Genomic DNA, 22181 nt, shown 5'->3' with positions numbered 1-22181 from the left:
CTTAAGGTGTGTACCCACTGGTTTTTTCTCACTAAGCGCGTCACGCGTCATCTGTTCGAGGTAAACTCATTCAAGCACTCGCACTGATATCTGTCTTCTTTGTTGGTTTAAAGCCAAATGAGTTAATTTAACTGCGTTCAAATTAACTCAACGATTCTCTCGAATATGATTGGGTCTTGCCTTTAATTCCTTGCTAGATTCTCAAGTATAGAAACCAATTGTAATAATCATTAAATTGTTATGTCTTTGCTCAACGCAATTCTGCGTGGTGGATATGAGCAGATATGCTTTGATACTCTGAGGTAACTCGTGGATCGAAACGATATATCCGAATGTATCACGTCAAGATATTGGCAATCTCATGGTAATTGTTGATCAGAAAGGTGATTAAAAAGGTGCTATGTAGCACTGACAACTACAATAAAAAAAAAACTCTTTACAAGAACTTACTATTCATACTACGATATGAAAATATTTATTACTATACAGTGACTAAAAAATTCTCATATACAAATGTTCATATACTTATATGCATCCTATAGATTATTATATATATATCAAAATCAAATCGCACGATATGTGATTTTCTTCCAAAATCCTTATCCGAACCAATGATTACCCATACATTCTCTAGTCCATTCTGTTTGACATACCCAGCACCAATGATAGCCACACCCTGCTCTTGTGCATACCATATGCATGCAACCTCCTGCAAAATAAATAATTTATTTACAAACATAAAAAATATTTTTACATATTCCTTAAAAAATAAAATCTTTTCAAGATAAAATTAAGCGTCTCTTGGAACAATGTTTCGCGTCATACCACACTCCGCGTTATATTCTTTAAGTAATTCTATCCAATAAAGTTTATTTTTATTTAAATTTATGTCAGAGAAAAGTCCAACTTCTGTGAATGTACCATCTCTTTCAGTAGGAGTTCTGCACTTAGGACAAGGCTTTGTAGATATTTGTATAGTTTTTTTGCTAGCTTCTTCCCATTTAGCCTAAAAAAAAAAGGCCAAGCGATTCTAATTAATTTCTAAAAAAAAGAAGAACCTTGTTTTGATAGATGTAAATTTAGTTAAATTCAACTAACTTCGTTAGCTTTTGTGAGATCTATTGAATAATTTCTAGAAGAAAAAACACTCATGGACGTTTCCGACGTTTGCAATTCACATTCTCCTACGTGATATCCTTGTAAACAAATTCTGCAAAAAACATACTGCAAAAAAGATAATTAAATCCAGATTTAGAGAATTATGTACAAGAGTGTGTTAGCTTAATCAGAAATAGTCACACGATTGATAATCAAGTAAAAAGAAAAATGATGACAATTTGAAAATTAGGTATTTCAATAGTTAAAGAAAAATTTTAATAGTTTAATAAAATATACACTTTATAAGAAAAATATTTAAATTGTTTCCAAGATTTGTATATTTTTTGTTGTAATTACATTTAATTGTAATTACGCCGCACTTTGATTTTAGTTTATATTTACTTAAAAAATATAATATTGAGAGAATTATTAAGTAAGTTATTAAGTAATTTAGTTTGAATTTGCAATTTATGCTACAATCTTCGATAACTGAATACAAAAAGTAGGTGAAAAAACTTGTTTTGTGTAAAGTCAGTCACTTACGCCACATCCGCCGATGCATTGAATTTTACGACATTCCGCATCATCTTCTATAGAAGGTGGTATAATACCCATTCCACAGTTTGGTCTTGGACACAAAAGACCACCGGCACGTAAAACATGTTCTTCTGTACTAAATCTCTGATATCTTTCATACTACCACAAAAATATAATTTAATAATTAAGAAGAAATATTTCAAAGAAATTTAATTTGAAAAATATGAAAATATGAAAAAATTATATATTATATTATATTATATTATACGTTATACTATTTACCTCTTCCACATCAAGGAGATGGAAATGATGAATTTCACGGATAAAGGAATTAGAACAGCCAGCAGGACAAGACAATGTATAATATCCCTCGGTAGTATCAAATTCAAATTGTCGCTCATGTAAACGGACTGTGCAATATTCGCGAAAGCAGTCAAGACAAGTTACATGACCAGCCTCGCATGGAAATACTAGTACAGTATCTCTAGACGTATCAACTTATTAATTATTATCCAAAAGGGCTCTTACTCTTGAGACATTCCTTTACTACTAACCTGATATCCGTACAGGCTAGACAAGGAATATTCTTCAAATTTGGCTTTATAAGATAAAGGGGTACAGCTTCATCATTCTCTCCTAAACTGGGATGCTTGGCGCATTTAAAATAAAAACGAGCGTAAGAAACTTGATCCATTTCGTCGTTAAATACACTTGAAGTTACAGGACAAAAATCACTTTCACAATGTACTGTTATTCTCCTTGATTTCAACACGTCTGGCCAGCATTGAGGATCTTTATCAACAGTTACAGCGCCACTACCACATCTTGCACATTTGACCCTTAATTTACCTGCTGTCACATCTTTACAGGGAGCTGAACAATATACGTAAAAATGTGCTCGATTTTCCTGCTGTTCTGTCAACAATAATAAGATAATAAATTAATCATTTGTTTCTTAGTTAATTATACTCTTGGAATTAATCATTTAGATTAACTATCTAGAAGATGCCACCTTCTAAGGATAAATTTTGTTGATCCGATTCATCCAAGGATAAATCCACAAGTGTCTCATTCATAGGCTTGCTACCTGCACTGTCATTCAAATTGAATGTCTCTACTGTAGATTCCTCTATAGGACTTGCATTCACCTTCTTTTTATTTGATATTTTATGAGGCGTTCGTACTGCATGTAAAATGCTCTGTTGTCCTAAATCACACTCCTGCGACATTAAATATAGGTACATGGTAGTCATATGGCAACTACACGAGTTACACAAAAACATTTTTATAAGCGAGCTCTCTCTCTCTCTCTCTCTCTCCCTCTCACCTCTATTATAGTTGAGTTGTGCAGCTCTTTACCTGCAAATATAATTTTAATATCTTCCGGTGCTATTCCCATCCGAGGTGCAACGATCTCCTTTAGATTTTTTATATCCGATTTTGGATCTAACTCGACGGAAAGAGTATTGCCTGTATTCGTTTTAATATATATGCTTAAAGAGTTGGATATCTTCTGTTTGCCGAACCAAAATAATCGTAGCATTCCGAGAAACGTGTTTTTTACTAAATCAAACAAAAAACTCATAACTCGTGTATGATTATTGGAGGATCTGTTTGAGATTTGGATTAGTTTGGATTTCAGAATTCAAATCGATTTGAAATGATATCAGGATTCAAAACAGAACGCACTTTTGTCGATAGGTTAGATCAGGTTAGATCCTCATGCAGACAGCAAACACTGGCCGACGCCAGAGAGGGAGGAGTGTTGGAGTGTTACACTTGCTAGTACTTTAGTAGCCAAGTGCACTTCACTTCTGATTGGTTTCTGCCTTTTTCCGCGCTAATGTGAATCCTCCCTAAAGAGACGGATATGTATGGAGTACGAGCTAGGTTATGTGCACATGTATACAGTACACACATATACGTACGAGGTATGAGAAACAAGACAAGGATAGAATCTCTCAATAAATAATAATGGCGTCTCCTCGGCCCAAGTCACCCCGAATCCCGGTTTCCACGAAGAAAGAGGACAAGGAAGAAAGTTTCTGGGATAAAATTGGGACGCTCGGACGGAAGAAACGTATCAAGGAAGGTACCATCCAACTTTCATATGTTACAACAATACGAAATTTGCAGCAACTTGGTTACGTCATTTTCCGATGAAGCTTACTTATATCCTTATACGGAGCGAGAGACATGTCGAGACAGAGAGGAGTTGTTTGAAAATAGAAAAGCTTTTCAAATTTAGTTTCTATTCATCTTTCAGTCAGCCAATTGTAGTGTACCACTATAGATTTAATTTTCATAGACTAGGTATATTTAGATAATAAATTTTTCATTATCTCATCTTTGAAATATCTTAAATATTGAAGAATATAAAATATAACTTGAAAGATTTGTGTAGCAAAAATATTGCATTTTTAAGTGAAAGATGTTCAGGAAGAAGGGAAATACGCGATTGATTCACCTGGATATGCCGCTAATCCCGACATGCCACCAGAGGAGTACGCTCTTGACGAGAATGAAGAACGTTCTATGATAGAGCCAAAATCTTTAGAAGATTCCAAGCTGCAAGAATTGATATTTGTCTTGATCGAATGGATCAATGACGAATTGGCCGATCAGCGAATTATTGTGAAAGATATTGTAGAAGATCTTTACGATGGACAAGTGCTGCAGAAACTTTTAGGTATAAAAACATACATATATGTGATTTGAAGATTACAGGATAAAAATCTCAAGTTTCCTTTGACTTTGTAATAGAATGAAAGTCGGATAGAAGAACTTTGCTCAACTAAAAGTTGTTGTTTTTCTAGAAAAACTAACTGGGGAGAAATTGGATGTACCTGAAGTAACTCAATCTGAGGAAGGACAGAAGCAAAAACTCGCTGTTGTTTTGTCTGCTGCTAATCGTGTGCTGGGTCGATATCCACCTTACAAGTGGAGCGTCGAATCTGTACATTCGAAAAATATTGTTGCCATTTTGCATCTACTGGTTGGCCTAGCACGGCTCTTTCGCGCTCCCGTTAGATTGCCAGAAAGGGTTGCCGTTCAAGTGGTTGTAGTACGTAAAAAGGATGGTCAGTTGATACATAGAACAGTGAGAGAAGAACTAACGACTACGTATGACGATTTGGGTATGCGTTGCGAGCGTGACGCATTTGATACTCTTTTCGATCACGCACCCGACAAATTGGCCGTTGTAAAGAAAGTAAGTTTATTTTATTAAATATATTGCGATTGTATTCGTCATTTTTCTTCTTTCGTATATTTTCAATAATACATTATTATCACTCTTCCCTTTCAGTCATTGGTAACATTTGTTAATAAGCATTTGAGCAAAGTGCATTTGGAACTAACTGATTTGGATACCCAATTCCACGATGGTGTCTTCTTGATTCTGCTGCTTGGTCTTTTGGAAGGTTTCTTTGTTCCATTAGGTAGCTTTCATTTGACACCAAGGACCATTGATCAAAAGGTTCACAATGTTTCATTTGCATTTGATATTATGCGAGATATTGGACTACCAAAACCGAAAGCTCGTCCTGAAGGTAATGTCTGTAATTTCTAGATTTAGTCGCGCGCTATCATTCTAATCTCCCTTGCTATATTTTTTATATTTTTAAATGTTTCTCTTACAGATATCGTAAATTTGGATTTGAAATCGACGCTTCGCGTGTTGTACAATCTTTTTACGAAATACAAGGGGATAAATTAATAAAATTTATGTATTCAATCACAATTAGCTTTATGCGCAAATGTTATATTACTAAAGTTGATGGTCTAATTGTTCTAACAATCGCGACATGATTTTGCCATCCTTATTAAACTGCCGTTACAGAGCTATTGATAAAAATAGATTTTTTTTAACTACCTTTTACCATTTTATCAAGTTTTTTTTTCCGAAATCAATAAGTAATCATGTAAATCTTGTATGTGTTTATTTCGATCCGACAAATGAAAATGTACAAAGAAACGTAAAAATGTACAGCTAGGTATAAAACGCGCGCACGCGTGCACACACAAAATTTATATATATAATATATATATATATAATATATAATAGGCTTTAAGTATAAACGTATACCTTTTTATATTCATATAAAGTATAACATATTTTATTAAATATTTATCGCACAGTTTTGAATTAACGATGTTTATTAATAAATTATGTATATGTTAACTACATCAAGTGTTTCCTCATCTATTCCACTTACAAATTTAAGTATACGAGAGTCCTATAATCAATCTCAACACAATTTATCGTCGTATCGTCGTATCTTTAATTACATATACGTACAAAACAGAGGAGAAAAATTTCTTTTTAGAAAAAATTAAAAGATGGCAAAGAACAGGTTGAATGAAAAAAAAGAAAAGAAAAAAAATTGAAATTTACCCGAAGAATTAGGTATTCAAATATAATATGCAATGTATGTAACGTGAATATAAACTATTTCGCTCCTTTCTCCTTTGAAATTGTGTCAACATGATCGTACCTGCCGCCGTCGTTCCAAGATGATCGATCGGGCACGTACGTGACAGCTGTCTATTGTCTTTCTTTTCGTCTGATGAAAACGAATATTTAGTCTCGTGCACGAGACGTAATTCGATACGGAATCATTGAATATTGCCTATATAATACGTGATAAAAATATATATATAGAAAATGGCATATCGCGCGCCAGCGCGGATATCCTTTTAGATATTCTTTTTCCTCTGCGTATATTCTCTCGTATCGATCTCGTAAAGACTATTCTATATGTTTGCGGTACTTTTCTAGTACTGTTTCTTAATTAAAATTGATAACGTGTTAATAAAATTAACAGGATTGATTGAATTAAATTACTTGTATTGTCTTGGATACTTGCACGTTGCATTTTTTAATTTTTTGCACAATCATATGTAAGTATAAGTATCGTGTACGTGTTCGTGAATCAGTTCTAGTGGTGTGACGATACATTGCAATGTATGTTGCAGAAAGAATTGGAGCGAAAGAAAAATATTGAACGTATCCACATACTTGGGAAATTTTGGATTTTAAGTTTTCAATTAATTTATTCTCCTTGTAATTAACATTTTAATTTAATTCATTATTATTTTTAAAATTCAAATAATCGCTTTTCGATCTCCGCGCAGCGTATAATTTTAACAATTTTATCGCGGTTTCGATAATTCAACGATAAAATTAAAAAGTAAGCAAACGAATGGACAAATTTAAGAAGAAAAAAGATGTAGAGTTGGTGGCAGGGCAGACGACGCGGACGCGATAGAGCGAACAGTGATAGAGCGTAAAAGTAGTCGTTTCGTCCTGATAAGAGTCTAAGATGCAATTTCGTAGAATACGCTCCCGAAGCACGCGATGTCGCGCGACACGGACGACTCGGATTTGATATCTTCAGTCTTCTCTTGACTTTTCGCCCCTGACGATTGCAAGGGCGGTTACGGCTTCGCGGAGAAAGTCCGCGTCGCGAACGAGCTTGCTGTCCTTGCTGGCGCGCCACGCGCTGCAATTAATCGCCCGATCCGAGTTCTCGCGTGCCGCGCATGTTTTACCGTTGGAATTGTTAGATGCAATGTTCTTCGCTACTTCCGACTGGATTATTCCTCTTGATTGACACACTGTAATTGTGCTTCTCTCAAAGCTTTCCTTCACTAAGCTTCCTCCGTCGCATTCAGCAGAGTAGGTACCTATATATATTTTGCAGCAATCGCGCGCGGCGGTATTCGTCGTCCGCCGCGTAATAATACCTATTTAAGCGCTCGTCTACGTTCTACAGGTTCTACATTTGTCCTTGTGCTTGAGTGGTGCGCGACGCTTCTCGGAAACTACAATATTATACATATAAGTATAATCAAGGAAAATGCAGTCGACTAGCGATAGCGATTCATCGGCGGATTCGACGCCGACGGTGACACAGCCAGCATCGTCTGGCAAGTCTCTCGATGATAATGTCGAAATTGCCGTTTATACGGCCAAGGCTCGTAAAACTAGCATATTCACGCTCTATGCAAAGATATTTCGACTTCTTCTTACGGCGCAGATACCGAATTTTAGTCTTCTTAACGACGAAATACGTAACAGAGAACTCGAAAAATTAATATTGCCGAGCGACGAAGAATGGCGTCACCGAGTTTATCACAGTCTTGTCGAGTTACAAAGAGAAAAGGACGCTGAAATGGATCAAGATAAAAGGTAAGATACGTTATACGAAATGTTATGCGCGGCGTATATGTATAAAAAAAAACTAATGTATAATGTTTAATTTATTGTTTTTATGCGACGTTTTTTCGTGCGCTCGTATCTATTTAAATTTTAAGTATACTACTTACTAAACTATATCAAGCTAGAGGATCTAGCGTGCAAATTATATTAAACTATTTACAATTTGTCGCGTATGTGTATAAATTACGTCGAATGTCAAGTTGACATGTATTTCAGTCGCCTTTCGAGAGTATACAATCGAACATAATCGAAATATATATATATGCGCGAGATAGGTTTAAAGATGCGCGCGACATACATCTATATTTATGTGCATGTACAACCATGTATAGATCTAACTTGATAGAGGGATAGAGAATATACGCAGATCGACAACTTTTGTTTGAGGATGGAGGATTCTAAACGGCGTACGAGTGATCGCAAGAATTCGCAAGATTGGGAATGGCGTCCCACGGAAAAGGGTCATCTTCCGAAAGGTAGAAGAGATGAAAGCCACCGCGATATCGTCAGTTCCTCGAACGCTATAACGCCTGCATCAGGGACTGCCGGCGGCTCAATGACGGAGGCTCATGTCGAGCCAGGCTGGCGTATCAACGATATCCTCTTGGCGGCCAAAGTTCTGCAAAATGCACGACCCTCTCCAAATTACGCCAACGAGGCCGAGATGAGACGTGTCTTTGGTTTAGTATACGACGTTCTCAGATGTACGTTAGACGTACAGAAACATGACGTGTTTCAGACATTCTTCGCGTATACCGCGCGCGAAAAGAGCTGTCTATCTTCTTAACTTTTGCAAATTTTACAGATAAAAACATCTTGAATCGTACTCTAGAGGACGGCGGTTTTTGGTATCGAAATGGTGCTCTGAAAAAACGGGAACGGGTAGTCTGGTTGTTATTGTATGATATGCAGGGAAGAAAATTTGCCCGCCGACATAATGGGGGCACACGCGAGACTCGAGAGAAGTTATTCGAGGTTTATTGTAATTCCTTTAGTTCTATTTTCCTTGCTTTGCCTTATTCTTACTCATCTAATAGATCGACGTGATCACTTAATTGTACGTGCAGTCTACTAATGTGTTACTGTAACTTGCAATTTATGATTTGTAATTTGTAAAAAAAAGACATCTTATTTATGCTATAATTTATTATATGCTTACCCGCTGTAAATTGCTTCAAACATGTAGTTACAACATGTGCGATCGTACTATGAAAATATAGTAATTTTGATGCTAATATTTATATCAAATGTGCGAATGTGTTGATTACGCGCGGTAAAGAGTCTTGAATATACATATATGAGAAAATGATTCGTTACGCGATTATATATATATATATATATATATATATATACGATAGTATTTATTGTGTGCTGTATTTATTTCAGACTGCCGGATTAAAAGACATCGAGGATGCTCTTATGAAAGCAAAGACACATTTGGCGGCAAGCATCTCGCGTCTTCGTATCGGCGGTTCAGCGCTTAATCTTGGTTATTATTTCTAATTTTTAATTGCAATCTGCATGAAAATGCAGCTTCTTATAAATTAATAGAATAGTGCACTGAATAGAGACTATTTGTAAAACATTGCGATCGTGTCAACTACATATTAGTATTCTATATTTTATACATATATGTATGTATATGTACATGTGAATGTGTGAACATAAAATGTATGTATGTGTATCCAGACGAGCTTCTTCCGACGCATCTGCGTATCGCGGAAGGAATAAGTTGGACCGACGAAGGCGCGATTGCTTCCGGATGGGTCAACACCATGAGAGTGTTAAGTAAAAATGAATTCGTAAAGGATATGTCGAAGCTAAAGCTTGAACTCTGCGATAATAGCGAAGCAGCGGAGCTGCTTGACGAAAATAACTATGTCTTTGATCCAATTTGCCCAAAGATGATTAATTTGCATGATAAGGTGCGAGAAAAACTGGCCATGTCTGATTTGGTTTGCAATCATCGATTCATCTTTCTGGTAAATACGCATATATCGCATTGTATTTTCAATTTTCAACTTACAATTATTAAAATTAATAATTTGATTACGTAAAAATTAAGGAATTAAGGACGCGTGCACGCGTTACAAATATATCACGATGTCCGCGATCGGACAAACGAAAAATTACGAATATACCAATAAAGAATAAAGAGCTGAGGATACTTTCAAGACCGAAAATTGAAAAATTGAGATTTTTATTTAGGAAAGATCATTGTGTCTCGGAGCAACTACATTAGCGCAGGCGATACGTGTCGCGCGTCTTTGTGGTCCCGTAGTCCTCACGCATTCGATCGCTCCTCGCCACACGGGTTACTTGGCGGGACTTTTGGCCGACATCGAGGATGCCGGGAGACTATTAGCTTTCGGTGCTGGAGACCGTCGTTGCGAGTACGAAGCATATCTCACGACTTTAGGCGTCACTCTGCAGCAATGCAGAATCTTTTCAGAAAAGTAATACGGTTCTTTCTCGTAAATTTAGATTAGTGGCCATTACTATTGTCACTATAATATGTGATAATTGGGAAATGTTACATTATGGAATTCTCTGTATCGTTAGATACATTTCGCCACCAACGTCCGTCGAGTTGGAAAGAGCGACTGTCGTTCTAGCGACTCCCCCATGCAGCTACACTGGCGTCCGGGACGTCGTCGATCTTGCTGTTGCTCGCGGTGGTGACATTAATTTATTGGAATCATTAACCAGCGACACAGCGGGTGGGATCAAACAACCCCGTGCTCTTCTGGCCGAACAATTTTCTACGCTCAAGTATGCGCTAACCAGACCAAATATACAATTTCTCATATACGAGGTGCATACGATCTTGCCATCCGAAACTACGGAAATGATTCGACAGGTTGTCGAATACGCCAATCAATTAGCTATGGAGAAATACATTCGTGAGCATTCCGTGAGTGAGATTTTATATTAACTGCAATAAAGGTACTATTTCATCCTGATGCTAAAAATGAGCGTCGATCGTCAGCATGAAAAGATATCTTAAAACTTAAAATTTGACGATCGATCGAACACACATATTCCCCGACTGTAATTGCACAATCAATCGCAAGTTATAAATAAATACTTTATAAACAAGAAAACTATACATGCGCACATTGAAAAGTTATAACTACACCTTAAAATATATGTATATCGTTAATCATTTATCGCTGTTATAATTAATTGAGTTGGTGTCTTGGTGAGAAAAAGTTTCTTGATTACTAAAAGTTTCTTTAAATATTATATGTACCTATAAATATATCCTTTAAATATTATGTACATATTTTTTTCACATATTCACTTCCTAAACGTGATATCTATGTATGCACCTATGTACATATTATACTTTGCTATTTTCCAGCCAAAGAGGAAGACTCTATCCAAAGACACTAGTGGAAAGATTTCAAAGATGATCAAAGGTGATACGTATAGACAAGAACAATCGCGGGAACATTCGGAGAGCCAATCACAGACGCAACAAGTTTTTTTGTGCAAACAGGAGGAGGAGGAGGAGGAGGAAGATGAAAAATTAGATGCGACTGACGTTGTTGTAAGATCATTCATAACATGCGCGTAAAAAAAAAAAAAAAAAAAAAAAAAACGTGTATTAGCGTTTATTAATTTTATTGACCAATACTAATTATAACTAAAATTATCGTTAGATCCCCGATAGTGATTTATTCGAAGTGGGGACTATCGATGAAATTTATGGCGAGACGAACGGACATGTCTTAGATCCAGGTTGTTTCATCGCGATAATCAAACGAAAGGAAATGATGCAGTTTGATTCGCTTTTCATGATTAAAGTGGCAGAATCGAAAGGGCTGTTTGGTGACCCCGACAAAGAACGAAATCCGAAACAGAAAGCCGAAATACCACCAGCGGCACGTCAGACGTTGCGAATCAGTCGCAGGGGTTTCAAGCGTGCCAAAGTATGTCGTTATATGTATATTATATATACTCAAGTACTTGATGTTAGGTATCTGATGATAAAAGGCGCGGTGATACGTACGAGATAAGAACATAATTATTTTACTCGGTCAACTAATTTACAAATTACTATCTCGTTGATCGTCGAGATACGTTGCGGCTCATTCCGAGTAGCTACGATCTAATTTACCAATATCTTGGAATGCATAGGTCGAAATAGATCGCGTAGCAGCGCCTACGCATGCTTGGATGCTGCGGGCTACGAATAAGCGTCAGCCATGTCCTCGTCATAGCAGACACAATATCGTCCGAGATGAAAAGTTACTATCGATGCGAGTACGTGAAACGCGAAAGCAAGATGCGCGTCAATGGTGGCGAGATGCAATCGCCTTCCTGGTTGATTCGAAAAGACACCAAGATATTCGGAAAGATTCCGTTTCCCAATTTTATGCAACACGTTCGAGTCCGTTTACACAAAACCCGCCAAATCCTTTTCATGCGAAGAAGATGGCGTTGCCGAAACGCTATCGCCGTCTTCGACAGAAGAATTTGACATTTAACTCCTTCTAGAATTCAATTTAATTATAAACTGTAATAAATCTATAGTGTTAAACTGAACCTTATTTAAGTCGCCACTGCTCCTACTTAATAAATTATTTATTTTTTAGTAAAACAATAAAGTTAAATAATTTAAAACAGTTCAAAATTTGGGTTAAATTCTATTGTTTTATTTAAAAGTAATTATATTGTTTTAGTTAAAAATAAATATTTATTAAGTAGGAACAATGGCGACTTAAATAAGGTTCAATTTGATGGCACAATAGATTTAACAGTGTATAATAATTATTATGTTAATATCCTTTGTACGTTTGTCGATATTGGAATGGTCTTAAATAGAATATAATCGGCGTGTCTGTAACGTCGAGAGAATATTCGAGAGAATATCGTAAGCTTTTAATTTTCGTAACAAGGGATTTATGTATGTGTGAATAAAACCCGTATATTTATCTTATTGTTAGAAGAAAAAAGTAGAAAAGTCTGTAGTTCTACTCTTTAATCACGCGCAGGCAGCTGGTAACTGGGACGCTTACTGTTGGTTCGATAAGTAGTAACACATCTTCGTAATGCATACTTTTACTTGTTCCACCTCTATAGCTTCTTCCGGATATTCTCAATATTATAAAGACGGCATCGTATGCCATCTTTAATTTCGTTAAAATTTCTAATTTCTAACGCGAGAAATTATTGACAATGCAAGGCTCTCGCATGGAAATTGCAAGATTTTTTCTACGAGCTAAACGCATAAGCAAAACGTTGGGGTCTTTGTTGCGATTGGTTTATTACTTTATTCATACACAATCAGATCCAGCTATACATATAAGAGCTAACGGCAAAAACGCATCAAATATATCAAATAATCACTGAGTATTCAGATCACTGATGTCTGTTTTGTCTGCCATGTTGAACGAATTGATTTCGCGTCATATCAAAACGCATATGCAGCATCAAGCAGATATCGAGCAACTTCACTTGAACTTGAATTTATATTTTTTCTGTTGCGATTGGCTCATAAAGATATAATAATAGATATATCTCTCTTAAATTTTTGTTCAAATTTTGTGATAAAGTTATTAAAAATGATTAAAATTAAATGATTTATATAAGAAAGCAGATGCGATTGCGCTTCGATACAAACGTTTACAGATAGAAACACGCCCCCTGAATATGCTTCGATATGCGTGCAGATGTGTCCACATGTTTGCACGCATATCGTTAAGCTATTTATGATACGATTGTCATTTTGCGACTGATCGAATCGCATCTCAAATCATTAATATTTGCGATATATGCGCGACACACAATTATAGATCAGTTATTTTGGAGAAGTAAAAGTTTTTCAAATATGATAAGATCATTCATATAAAATAAACTAAAATTATTATTTGCGTTACAAATAGTAAGTAATAGATGCAGCAAAGAACTAAGAGGTAAAGTGGGAAAAAAAGTATGTACGGTATATATCGTAAGATATTATATAGAAAATGATAACGTATTTACAATAAATGTCGATAGATTTAAGGAGACATTTAAGGTGGTGGAAAGCATTGAGAAAATTGTGTTGTTTCTTAATAAATAACTTTGAGTTAATAAATAACGGATATTTCAAGTATGTACTCAATATGGACAAAATCAGGATTCTTATTTTGTCGCTGTGGTGTCAAGATGCGATACAACTTGTTATCGCATTATCGCAGCGTTACCAAAGAAGCTGTCGTGGAATCGGTATCTATAACAAACTTTCTTTCTCTGCACCTTCTTTCTTCCTCCTCCTCCTCTTTCTCTTTCTCTATACCTTTCTAGTTGAAACTTTTTCTCAGAAATACGATCTGTATCGGCTCGATAAAGGGCCGTTAGAAAAATCGACTTTAAACGTGGAAGATGCTACTTATGCACTAAAGACAATGAACTATATACGTCGAATGGAGAACAGAGCCGCGGAGTTGTACAGACAGCGGCTGATCAATGGCTTTTTACACTTATACGTTGGTCAGGTAGATGAGAATTAGAATCTAGATAGCAATTGTCGATAATTGTCGTGCGAAATCTATGATCGTATATAAATGGAGGATGAAAACGCGATATTTGCAATCTGTATATACCCTAGGAAGCTATAGCTGTAGGTCTGAAAATGGCTCTGGCTGAACGGGACACTGTTATTACGGCGTACAGATGCCATGGTTTCGCTGTCGTGTTCGGTGCTCCGATTCGCTCGGTTCTTGCAGAACTCATGGGTCGTAAGACAGGCCCAGCTAAGGGAAAGGGCGGCTCGATGCACATGTATGCGCCGCGATTTTACGGTGGCGACGGTATCGTTGGCGGACAGGTAAATGCGTATTCTCGTTCTTATTATTTTCAACTTAAATGCCATCCAGGCTTAAATCTTACGATTGTCTTATTAATCAGCGCTTAGGTACGTTTGTTGCGTTTATGTAGGTACCTATTGGCACCGGTATAGCTTTGGCCCACAAGTACAATGGCACAGGTGCCGTGTCCTTTACATTATACGGCGACGGTGCAGCCTCGCAGGGTCAAATCTATGAGGCTTGGAACATGGCGAAGCTCTGGAATCTACCAGTGGTCTACATCTGCGAAAATAATAGATATGGCATGGGCACGGCCGTACATCGACATTCTGCCAACACTCGGCTTTATACACGCGGAGACCTCATACCAGGAATAAAGGTGAATATGCAGCAGACGTATATGGTACATCGCTTTCTAATACAGCTACAGCTCTATTCTTTTATTAAACATGTTTATTTTACGTGTGTGAATATGTCATATCCTGCACTATATTATCCAATGCCCGCGCTATATTATACAATGTATCCGGAACGTACATACATACATATATATCCCATCGTAGGTCGATGGGATGAAGATCGTGGATGTACGAGAAGCCATACGCTTTAGCAGAGATTACGCACTTAGAAACGGCCCGATTGTACTGGAGATGATAACTTATCGTTATTTCGGACACAGTATGAGCGATCCCGGTTATTCATATCGCACTAGAGAAGAAATAAAAGCTGTACAAACTGAGCAAGACCCAATCATGTTGTTCACCAAGCTCATCGTGGAGAAAGGCCTTATGACCGAAAAAGATGCCGAGGTAGTTATAATTATATATTTAGATGAAAAATATTCTCAAACTGTACTCTATAATGATATTAATAATGATGCCTTATTAATAATGGTACTTATACATACATTTTAAAATTTTCTTTTTTTTTTTTTTTTTTTTAATCAAAGATGAAAGTTATGAAATTCAAATTTTAATTTACGATGATAGCTGACACGAAATAATAACTGTATAATAACTGTATAATAAGCTTTAATGCTATTTGTTGTTATATATCCAGGATGTACGAACGTCAGTCTACAAAGAAGTCGATCGGGAAGTGGAGCAAGCCAAGGCCGATCAGTGGCCAGAAATGTCGGAAATCTCGACCGACGTTTATGTCAAACCGTTAGAAAAAATTCGTGGTAAAGTTCCTTGGGAATTACTTTGAAAATCGATATATTAATTATTCTGTAATTTGTTTGTACATATACTCGTAAAATTTAAATTACTTGTGTTCGATATACCGTGCAGACATTACCGTGTTCTTAACGACGTACGTACTTTTTGTTAGTAACAACATATCACGCGTATACACAGAAGTGCAAAATGACTTTTGAAACTATAATATTAGGAAAGGAAATCTAAAACCTTTTGAAAGTTTTATTGACAAAATATCAAAGCGATTCTTCTCTTTTTTTTACTGACTCGGCTAACTACTTGCCAGAAGTACAATAACATAAGTTAATAAATATCCAATCGACCGAACAATTCTCGTTCGAAACGATTGTAATATGAAATAGAATCGTTTAGAATTGTTTGGATGTTTAATGTTCGTCTGTATTATCTTTTTTTCATGCCATTTCTTTTTTCATGCCAGTAAAGGTGTGCACATTACGTAGGAGAATCCTCTTGATTTTATGTGATACAAGTATCATGTATAACGGCGCATATTAACATAATAAACACGCGAATCATTATTGATTACTTATGTTTTTCTATCGATCTGCTATTGACGTAATGAGAGTGTGCCGATTAAAGTCGATTTTCCATAAAGTTTTGAAGTATCGTTCAGCATATTCAAGGTTCAATGAGATCACGAGAGATAGAGAGGGTGCAAAGTGAGGCTTGCCATTTCTTTCGTCGACGAGAAAGAAACGATGAATTAAAACTGATAGTTTTAAATGAAATGAGAGAATGAGAGAAAGAGAGAGAGAGAGAGAGAGAGAGAGAGAGAGAGAAAATGGCAGAATGGTGAAATGACAATGGAGAGATGGACGTAGGCTCGATGAGTGAGTCAGATCGTGGAAGAGGCGTAGGAGAAGCTCGGCGGAGCCAACGCGAGACGTAAGACGCGAGACGAAGACTCGCATGAACGTCTCTGCGGGAGTCGCCTTGCGTCGCTCGCACGTGTCACATCGCGCTAATTGAATTCCAACGAGACGACAGTTAACATCACTCGATACATGGACGATATCGAATCCGAGAGTCATTTACAACGCACCTCTATCTACCAATGTTTTTTTCATTTTAACCGCGCAGGCACGCGATTCAACGAATCTCTTCGACTCACGCGATCGTTTCGATAATCAGCTCGAATTTGGCAAGTATATACATATTTTTTTCTCTTTTGCAAATCTCCTTTTACATTTGTATATCTCTCGGCACAAATGCAGTCCATAATCATACGATTCTATCTCTTCGCCCGCCGAAAAGTTCAGCTTCAGTCCTATTTACAATTATAGTGTTACGCCAAAGAGAGATTAATTAGAGTTTAAATTTTATAAATTAATTAAAATTTAAATTAAGATGAACGCTATTTTGTCTCGCAAAGAAACGAAAGCTGCAAGGAACGGCGGATGGATCGAACGGGCGATGCTTGAGAGTTTGCAAATACAGAATACAGAAGGACACGAGTAACTTAAGGTAGAGTGGAACGATCGTTCCATGTTAATAAAACCGGCGACGAGGCAAATCGCGGCTGCGTCATCGAGTAAAGCGCTCGAGGAATTCTTCGTCCGAATAGACAACGATAACTCGGATCGCGAAGTAACTTGGATGACGCCGTGTGTCTTAATTATGCGCCAGATATTTAACAGATATAAAAAGGTGATTTATTCGTGTTGTATCAATGATGCGCGAGTAGATTATTTTCTCAATTTCCTGCAGTGCACAGTGTAAAATATACATATATATATGTACTACGTTTTATATTATTATACTCTCGGTACATTATTCTCGGATTACCACGTTGCGTTAATTAATTATACGTATTTGTTGTACACTATACAAACATTATAGTGTACAACAATGGTGTGACAAATTATCTATTTTTATTACAACAGATATATATATATATATATATATATATATATATATATATATGCGCGCGGTAAATTATTATACATAGATCCGAGATGTATCGTTTATATACGTTTTATAAGAATGAAAATTTAAACGCTTGATAAAAGCGTTATCTGCAATGGCTATATCTCGCGGTACATCCTGTGTGGAGGGGAGCTAAAATATAAGGGTACCGTCACTCGCTAATAACAAGCATTACTTTTTACTATTGCTATAAATCCTTTTGACGGAAAATTTCAGGTTTATTTCTCCAAGTTGTGACAGTTGTTTCTTGAAAGTAAATACGTAAGCGTCGAACACATCGCCATTACGACGACAATATGGATATCGACATGAACATCAGTGATACATTGCGAGGTACATACATACATACATACATACACACATATATATATATATATATATATATACATATATATATATATATATATATTGATATTCCTGTAATGGAACGGTCTTTACAGGACACAATTTTTATATCGCTTCATCTTGTTTTACATTGCATGCGCATAAATGTAGGTCATTTTTATTTTGATACCTGCAGCTTTTAATTTAATTATCAAATGCCGCATTTGATATACCTATGCAAGCGCTCTATACGATTCTGTTTATAGAAGTGATAACGTTTCTGGAATGTCTCGGCGACGCACAGCTTTCGCTCACGCTCGAGAGCTTGCGGGAGAAACTATTGATACGTTCGAAAAACATCCTAAGCGTTACGACTCGAGCTCGAGCATCATCTCCGGAACCTTACTTGGACATGAAGTCTGGCCCGAAAAGCCTATTGCTGACAAGGAGCGAAGCCGATTCAGAGGAATACGTAAAAATGGAAGAATCTCAAAAACGTACCCAGCTCCACCCTCGGCCGCCTTTCTCACCCCAGGATTACTACGAAACCTTCGAAAACGACGGCCAGACCGCGAGTCGTCTGTCGGTCGCAAGTGAATATCCCGACGATTGTGATAAGGGCCAGATGTTAATCAGAATTTACAAGAATCTATCGGCGATGCAAATTAGAAGCAAGTGTTACAAATGCGGCCCGCTCTACAGGAAAGAAGGAAAGAAGTTGTTTCTGTCGGAAAGCCGTGCCTGTTGGATCGCATTGGTTGGCTCGCATTTGCTCATCTATCGAAGCGAACGGCACAATCGACCGTATGCTATTTATTCGATTCGGGGCTACATGGCTCGTCCGGCGCCGAATATGATTCCTCGTGACCGGCGAAAGAGCGAATCAGCCTTCGAGATATACAGTCCTGGAAACGAAACGTTACAGTTCATCGCGAGAACACCCAAGGACATGGACCAATGGATAGCGAAGATCTGTGAAGTGGGATGTCGTGAGAACGAGAACGAGAAGCGAGCTATCCGGGTCGAGTCCTCGCCAACAGATTGTTGCAAAGGCAACGAGGCTACGCGATTACATCGAGATGCAGACAAGTCAGCCGTTGACGATCACGACGTCAAGTCAACGATGGCCAAAACCGAATCGCCAAAGGCAACAAGTATGAGAAACAAGAACGAGGCCGAGCGAAAAGATACAGGCGAAAGAGCACCTCCGTTACCAGCTCGAATACCGCGGAGGCTCCCCTCTTTGCCTCCCTCCGACAATTTCACAGAGATATCTTCTTACAGAGCGACCGTCGATGAGGACGATGACGACGATATTTATCACAAAATTGAAGACTTGAGGAACGAAACGCGTTATCAAAATATGGTATTGTCGAAAACAAAACAGGCCGCGGATCATGCAGGCGTCGAGAGGCAAGAGGAAGCTGGCGCGTATGACGACGTTTCTGCGCGACGTTCCTGCAACGGAAAAAACGAGAAAAACGACAAGATGAAGGAGGGCAAATCCCGCGATACAATATCATCTCAAGAGACCTACGACGATGTCGTTACGAGTATCGAATCGGAACGATCGAACCGAAATGACGATGCATCCATCGACGGACCAGGCGAGGCAGGAGAAGAGTTTTACGACGACGTGGAAGTAAGCCTAGAATTTTAGTAATTATTTAATTAATTTAACACTTTGCGAAAGCGCATATTAAACTGCAGTGAATGAAGCAACTTTGTAACGTCTCCCCCTCCTCTCTCTCTCCGCTCCCTCCGCTCCCTCTAATACTATTATCTATTAAATAATCAACTAAAACTTGTTTACTGTCGCCAAGATAATGCAAGCATCTTCTGCACATCTTTCTTCTCTCTTAAATCCTTTTCTCCTTAGAATTACAATTATAACGATTGCAGAAAAATAAAAAATAATCGCATTCCGAAATTAAATAACTTTTCATTTGTTTGTTTTGATGACAGAGCTTGCGTGATGTGATTTCACACAGAAGATTCGCCAAAGATCATGTCAAGGATCAGATCGAAATGTTGAGCAAGCTTCAAAAAAAATCTTTTCTGGATAAAGTTCTAAGTAGAAAAGAATCTCCCGGCAAATCGGATAAGAGAGAGAGACATTGCCACAAGGACAAAGTTTCGTCATCTTTCGATACGAAAGAAATGCTTACTTACGACGACGTGTCCGAGCTGACTCCAAACCAGGGACTTTTAGTGAACGAGAGAGAGAAGGAGGAGGAATTGCCGGAATATAATTGTCCTCCACCACCCAGGCCAATCTATCAAGTAAAATTGCCCGCGCAAAGCCAAAGTCCTGACGAAATGCAAGAATTTTATGATGATGTTAGCGCTTACCAAGAACGATGTAATAAAAACCAGGTAAAATTTCGCTTTCCATAATTCGTACGGTTCGTTTCTTGATTAATATAGTTGCTTAACTTAAACGAAATTTTCTTTATCCTCTTGCTTTATTCTCTGTATTCTCTTTCAACAGCAAATAATTTTGTAATTGACACAGGATTCGACGTATAACACAGAATCGGAGACGAACGGCACGCGCGACTCTACTTCTGCTCGCGGAGAAGAGATAGAACATTATCAGTCACCGAAAAGCAGTTCGTGTATTCGTGACGCTGCGAATGAGATGGAACAAAATGAACAATTATACGACGACATAGCGTTGTGGGCTGATTTTACAGCACGACAAAGAGACATTGTCTCTGGAAAGAAGGAGAGCGAGGATGCTAAATCGATCAGTTCCGACAAAAAGACTTGGAATCGATTTGCCATCAACAGGAAGTCACGAGTTATGAGCGATTTTAACTGCTCCATCGAGCCAAATAAACGAAGCTGCGGAAACGAGGGGAGCGACGAAATTGAGGATTCGCTCGAAAATAGTGGAGCTATTTTGGTCAAAAGGAACACTTTTCAAAAATTAATCAGCCGAATGGAAAATTCTCTTGCTAAAGTTTCCGCGAGAAGTCCATCTTCGCTTTCGATGGGAAAGTCAAGTAACAGTTCGTAAAGCTGGTTACAGGGTGAATTTATATCGACTTGAACGCGAAAGAATTAATCTATTACTGTTTACATCCAACACTAATTTGTATGTTGTTGGCGTTCGTGCCATATGTGTACCAAATTGCTTGATACGTTTGGTATATAAACAAAGCTTCATACTCTTAGTATATTATTTAAAGTGCTCGATGTAAATTAACTATATATAGGTATATATTATACCTTTAATTGTAATTAGGCGTAACGTAATAAGTACTATACACGTAAAGATAAACGTAAGTAAGCGTACGTATATGTAAAGTAAATAAATTTAATAATAAATAATTGTACACACGCGCTCTCTGTCTCTCTCTCCCTCTCTAAAGTACTTTATTCGGTTGAATTAAGGCTGCGTTCGGTTTAGCGCTTACAGCACTTCTAAGCATTATTTGTCCTTGTTTAACATTTGATAAACAAGGATTGAAATGATGTAAGCGCTGTAAGCGCCAAAGCGAACGCAGCCTAAGAACGCAAAGAACAAAATTTCGAGAATTTTCCGCGTTACGTTCGTACGCAAAAATTCGGCCTACTCGTATTTGAACTCTATCAAGAAATTCGTAAAATGTAATTCGTAACGAAAAGCTCAGTGACTAAAAAGCATGATATTGCAGCGTTTTCACATATGATTTGAGAATTGTCGGTAATCTTGAACTCTTGATGATCAAGTATATAGCGCGCACAAATCGTATAACATGATCGCTCATGCGACTTCAACTCAACGGAGTAAAATAAAAGAGATAATTTGTTTTCAAACCTTTTTGCCGTCTACGTGTGTATGCTGCAAATACGTTATGACAACTTATATGACTATATTCGTGAATCTTTCGTCTCATTTGCAAGTAATCGGAGCTCGTTCAACAGTGTTGCGTCGTGATGTATATTATGGTCAGTTATGGTACCTTTAACCTCTTAGAACAGTGTATACATACACTAGGTAAGAAGGCATTGACGCCTTAATGTAGACAGTGTAGACAGTGTGGTACTGGACTGTGCGCCTGACTGCGC

The 22181-nt window shown here is 37.4% G+C and overlaps 5 protein-coding genes across 9 annotated transcripts; 4 read left to right on the top strand and 1 right to left on the bottom strand.

Annotated features, from left to right (window-relative positions):
- Nucleotides 1-439: 439 nt before the first annotated feature.
- LOC105459444 (E3 ubiquitin-protein ligase parkin) lies at nt 440-22077 on the bottom strand. Of its 3 annotated transcripts, none has more exons than XM_011705473.1 (9): nt 21931-22075; nt 2963-3491; nt 2648-2855; nt 2190-2550; nt 1918-2119; nt 1642-1794; nt 1099-1224; nt 922-1006; nt 440-709 (listed from the first exon to the last, which is right to left on the bottom strand). In XM_011705473.1, the coding sequence occupies exons 2-9, from the start codon at nt 3218-3220 to the stop codon at nt 600-602; spliced, it is 1503 nt and encodes a 500-aa protein (XP_011703775.1). In that variant the 5' UTR covers nt 3221-3491; nt 21931-22075; the 3' UTR covers nt 440-599. The 3 variants fall into 3 exon arrangements, with proteins under 3 accessions (XP_011703775.1, XP_011703776.1, XP_011703773.1); XM_011705474.1 differs by having other exon boundaries at nt 616-1006; nt 2963-3198; nt 3325-3491; nt 21931-22077; XM_011705471.1 differs by lacking the exon at nt 21931-22075 and adding an exon at nt 3564-3616 and having other exon boundaries at nt 616-1006.
- On the top strand, nt 3588-5491 carry LOC105459445 (beta-parvin). The gene is made up of 5 exons (XM_011705475.1): nt 3588-3727; nt 4061-4324; nt 4452-4846; nt 4943-5186; nt 5277-5491. Exons 1-5 carry the CDS (start codon nt 3610-3612, stop codon nt 5351-5353), a joined length of 1098 nt encoding a protein of 365 aa, XP_011703777.1. The 5' UTR covers nt 3588-3609; the 3' UTR covers nt 5354-5491.
- Nucleotides 5991-12430, top strand: LOC105459446. Its single transcript, XM_011705476.1, has 10 exons — nt 5991-7828; nt 8246-8562; nt 8664-8833; nt 9245-9347; nt 9548-9840; nt 10067-10314; nt 10421-10772; nt 11223-11411; nt 11524-11793; nt 12002-12430. Exons 1-10 carry the CDS (start codon nt 7497-7499, stop codon nt 12359-12361), a joined length of 2634 nt encoding a protein of 877 aa, XP_011703778.1. The 5' UTR covers nt 5991-7496; the 3' UTR covers nt 12362-12430.
- Nucleotides 12678-16400, top strand: LOC105459447 (pyruvate dehydrogenase E1 component subunit alpha, mitochondrial-like). 3 transcript variants are annotated; one of them, XM_011705477.1, is made up of 7 exons: nt 12678-13779; nt 13865-14074; nt 14153-14343; nt 14457-14675; nt 14786-15034; nt 15219-15464; nt 15715-16400. In XM_011705477.1, the coding sequence occupies exons 2-7, from the start codon at nt 13972-13974 to the stop codon at nt 15862-15864; spliced, it is 1158 nt and encodes a 385-aa protein (XP_011703779.1). In that variant the 5' UTR covers nt 12678-13779; nt 13865-13971; the 3' UTR covers nt 15865-16400. The 3 variants fall into 3 exon arrangements, with proteins under 3 accessions (XP_011703779.1, XP_011703780.1, XP_011703781.1); XM_011705478.1 differs by having other exon boundaries at nt 12678-13796; XM_011705479.1 differs by having other exon boundaries at nt 12921-13779; nt 14170-14343.
- On the top strand, nt 16646-21475 carry LOC105459448. Its single transcript, XM_011705480.1, has 5 exons — nt 16646-17016; nt 18018-18134; nt 18392-19767; nt 20091-20501; nt 20641-21475. Exons 2-5 carry the CDS (start codon nt 18098-18100, stop codon nt 21145-21147), a joined length of 2331 nt encoding a protein of 776 aa, XP_011703782.1. The 5' UTR covers nt 16646-17016; nt 18018-18097; the 3' UTR covers nt 21148-21475.
- Nucleotides 22078-22181: the final 104 nt, after the last annotated feature.

Source organism: Wasmannia auropunctata, unplaced genomic scaffold, assembly GCF_000956235.1.
Source record: "Wasmannia auropunctata unplaced genomic scaffold, wasmannia.A_1.0 LD334186.1, whole genome shotgun sequence".
NCBI classification, from domain to species: Eukaryota; Metazoa; Arthropoda; class Insecta; order Hymenoptera; family Formicidae; genus Wasmannia; species Wasmannia auropunctata.
The sequence above is the reverse complement of the archived record's forward strand: the minus strand, read 5'-3'. Positions and strand labels throughout refer to the sequence as shown.

What these genes read in the sequence shown, in the direction of transcription:
- LOC105459447 (XM_011705477.1), top strand. Translation starts at nt 13,972, where the DNA reads ATGGACAAAATCAGGATTCTTATTTTGTCGCTGTGGTGTCAAGATGCG. An exon ending in ACGGTATCGTTGGCGGACAG is followed by an intron (nt 14,676 to 14,785) that starts GTAAATGCGTAT and finishes GCGTTTATGTAG; the next exon opens with GTACCTATTGGCACCGGTAT. An exon ending in TGACCGAAAAAGATGCCGAG is followed by an intron (nt 15,465 to 15,714) that starts GTAGTTATAATT and finishes TTATATATCCAG; the next exon opens with GATGTACGAACGTCAGTCTA.
- LOC105459444 (XM_011705471.1), bottom strand. Translation starts at nt 3,220, where the DNA reads ATGAGTTTTTTGTTTGATTTAGTAAAAAACACGTTTCTCGGAATGCTA. An exon ending in ACAACTCAACTATAATAGAG is followed by an intron (nt 2,856 to 2,962) that starts GTGAGAGGGAGA and finishes TTAATGTCGCAG; the next exon opens with GAGTGTGATTTAGGACAACA. An exon ending in ATCTCACAAAAGCTAACGAA is followed by an intron (nt 1,007 to 1,098) that starts GTTAGTTGAATT and finishes TTTTTTTTTTAG; the next exon opens with GCTAAATGGGAAGAAGCTAG.
- LOC105459446 (XM_011705476.1), top strand. Translation starts at nt 7,497, where the DNA reads ATGCAGTCGACTAGCGATAGCGATTCATCGGCGGATTCGACGCCGACG. An exon ending in GAAATGGATCAAGATAAAAG is followed by an intron (nt 7,829 to 8,245) that starts GTAAGATACGTT and finishes CTTTTGTTTGAG; the next exon opens with GATGGAGGATTCTAAACGGC. An exon ending in TGCAGAATCTTTTCAGAAAA is followed by an intron (nt 10,315 to 10,420) that starts GTAATACGGTTC and finishes CTGTATCGTTAG; the next exon opens with ATACATTTCGCCACCAACGT.
- LOC105459448 (XM_011705480.1), top strand. Translation starts at nt 18,098, where the DNA reads ATGGATATCGACATGAACATCAGTGATACATTGCGAG. An exon ending in CATCAGTGATACATTGCGAG is followed by an intron (nt 18,135 to 18,391) that starts GTACATACATAC and finishes TTCTGTTTATAG; the next exon opens with AAGTGATAACGTTTCTGGAA. An exon ending in AGTTTTACGACGACGTGGAA is followed by an intron (nt 19,768 to 20,090) that starts GTAAGCCTAGAA and finishes TTTTGATGACAG; the next exon opens with AGCTTGCGTGATGTGATTTC.
- LOC105459445 (XM_011705475.1), top strand. Translation starts at nt 3,610, where the DNA reads ATGGCGTCTCCTCGGCCCAAGTCACCCCGAATCCCGGTTTCCACGAAG. An exon ending in GAAGAAACGTATCAAGGAAG is followed by an intron (nt 3,728 to 4,060) that starts GTACCATCCAAC and finishes TGCATTTTTAAG; the next exon opens with TGAAAGATGTTCAGGAAGAA. An exon ending in ACCGAAAGCTCGTCCTGAAG is followed by an intron (nt 5,187 to 5,276) that starts GTAATGTCTGTA and finishes TTTCTCTTACAG; the next exon opens with ATATCGTAAATTTGGATTTG.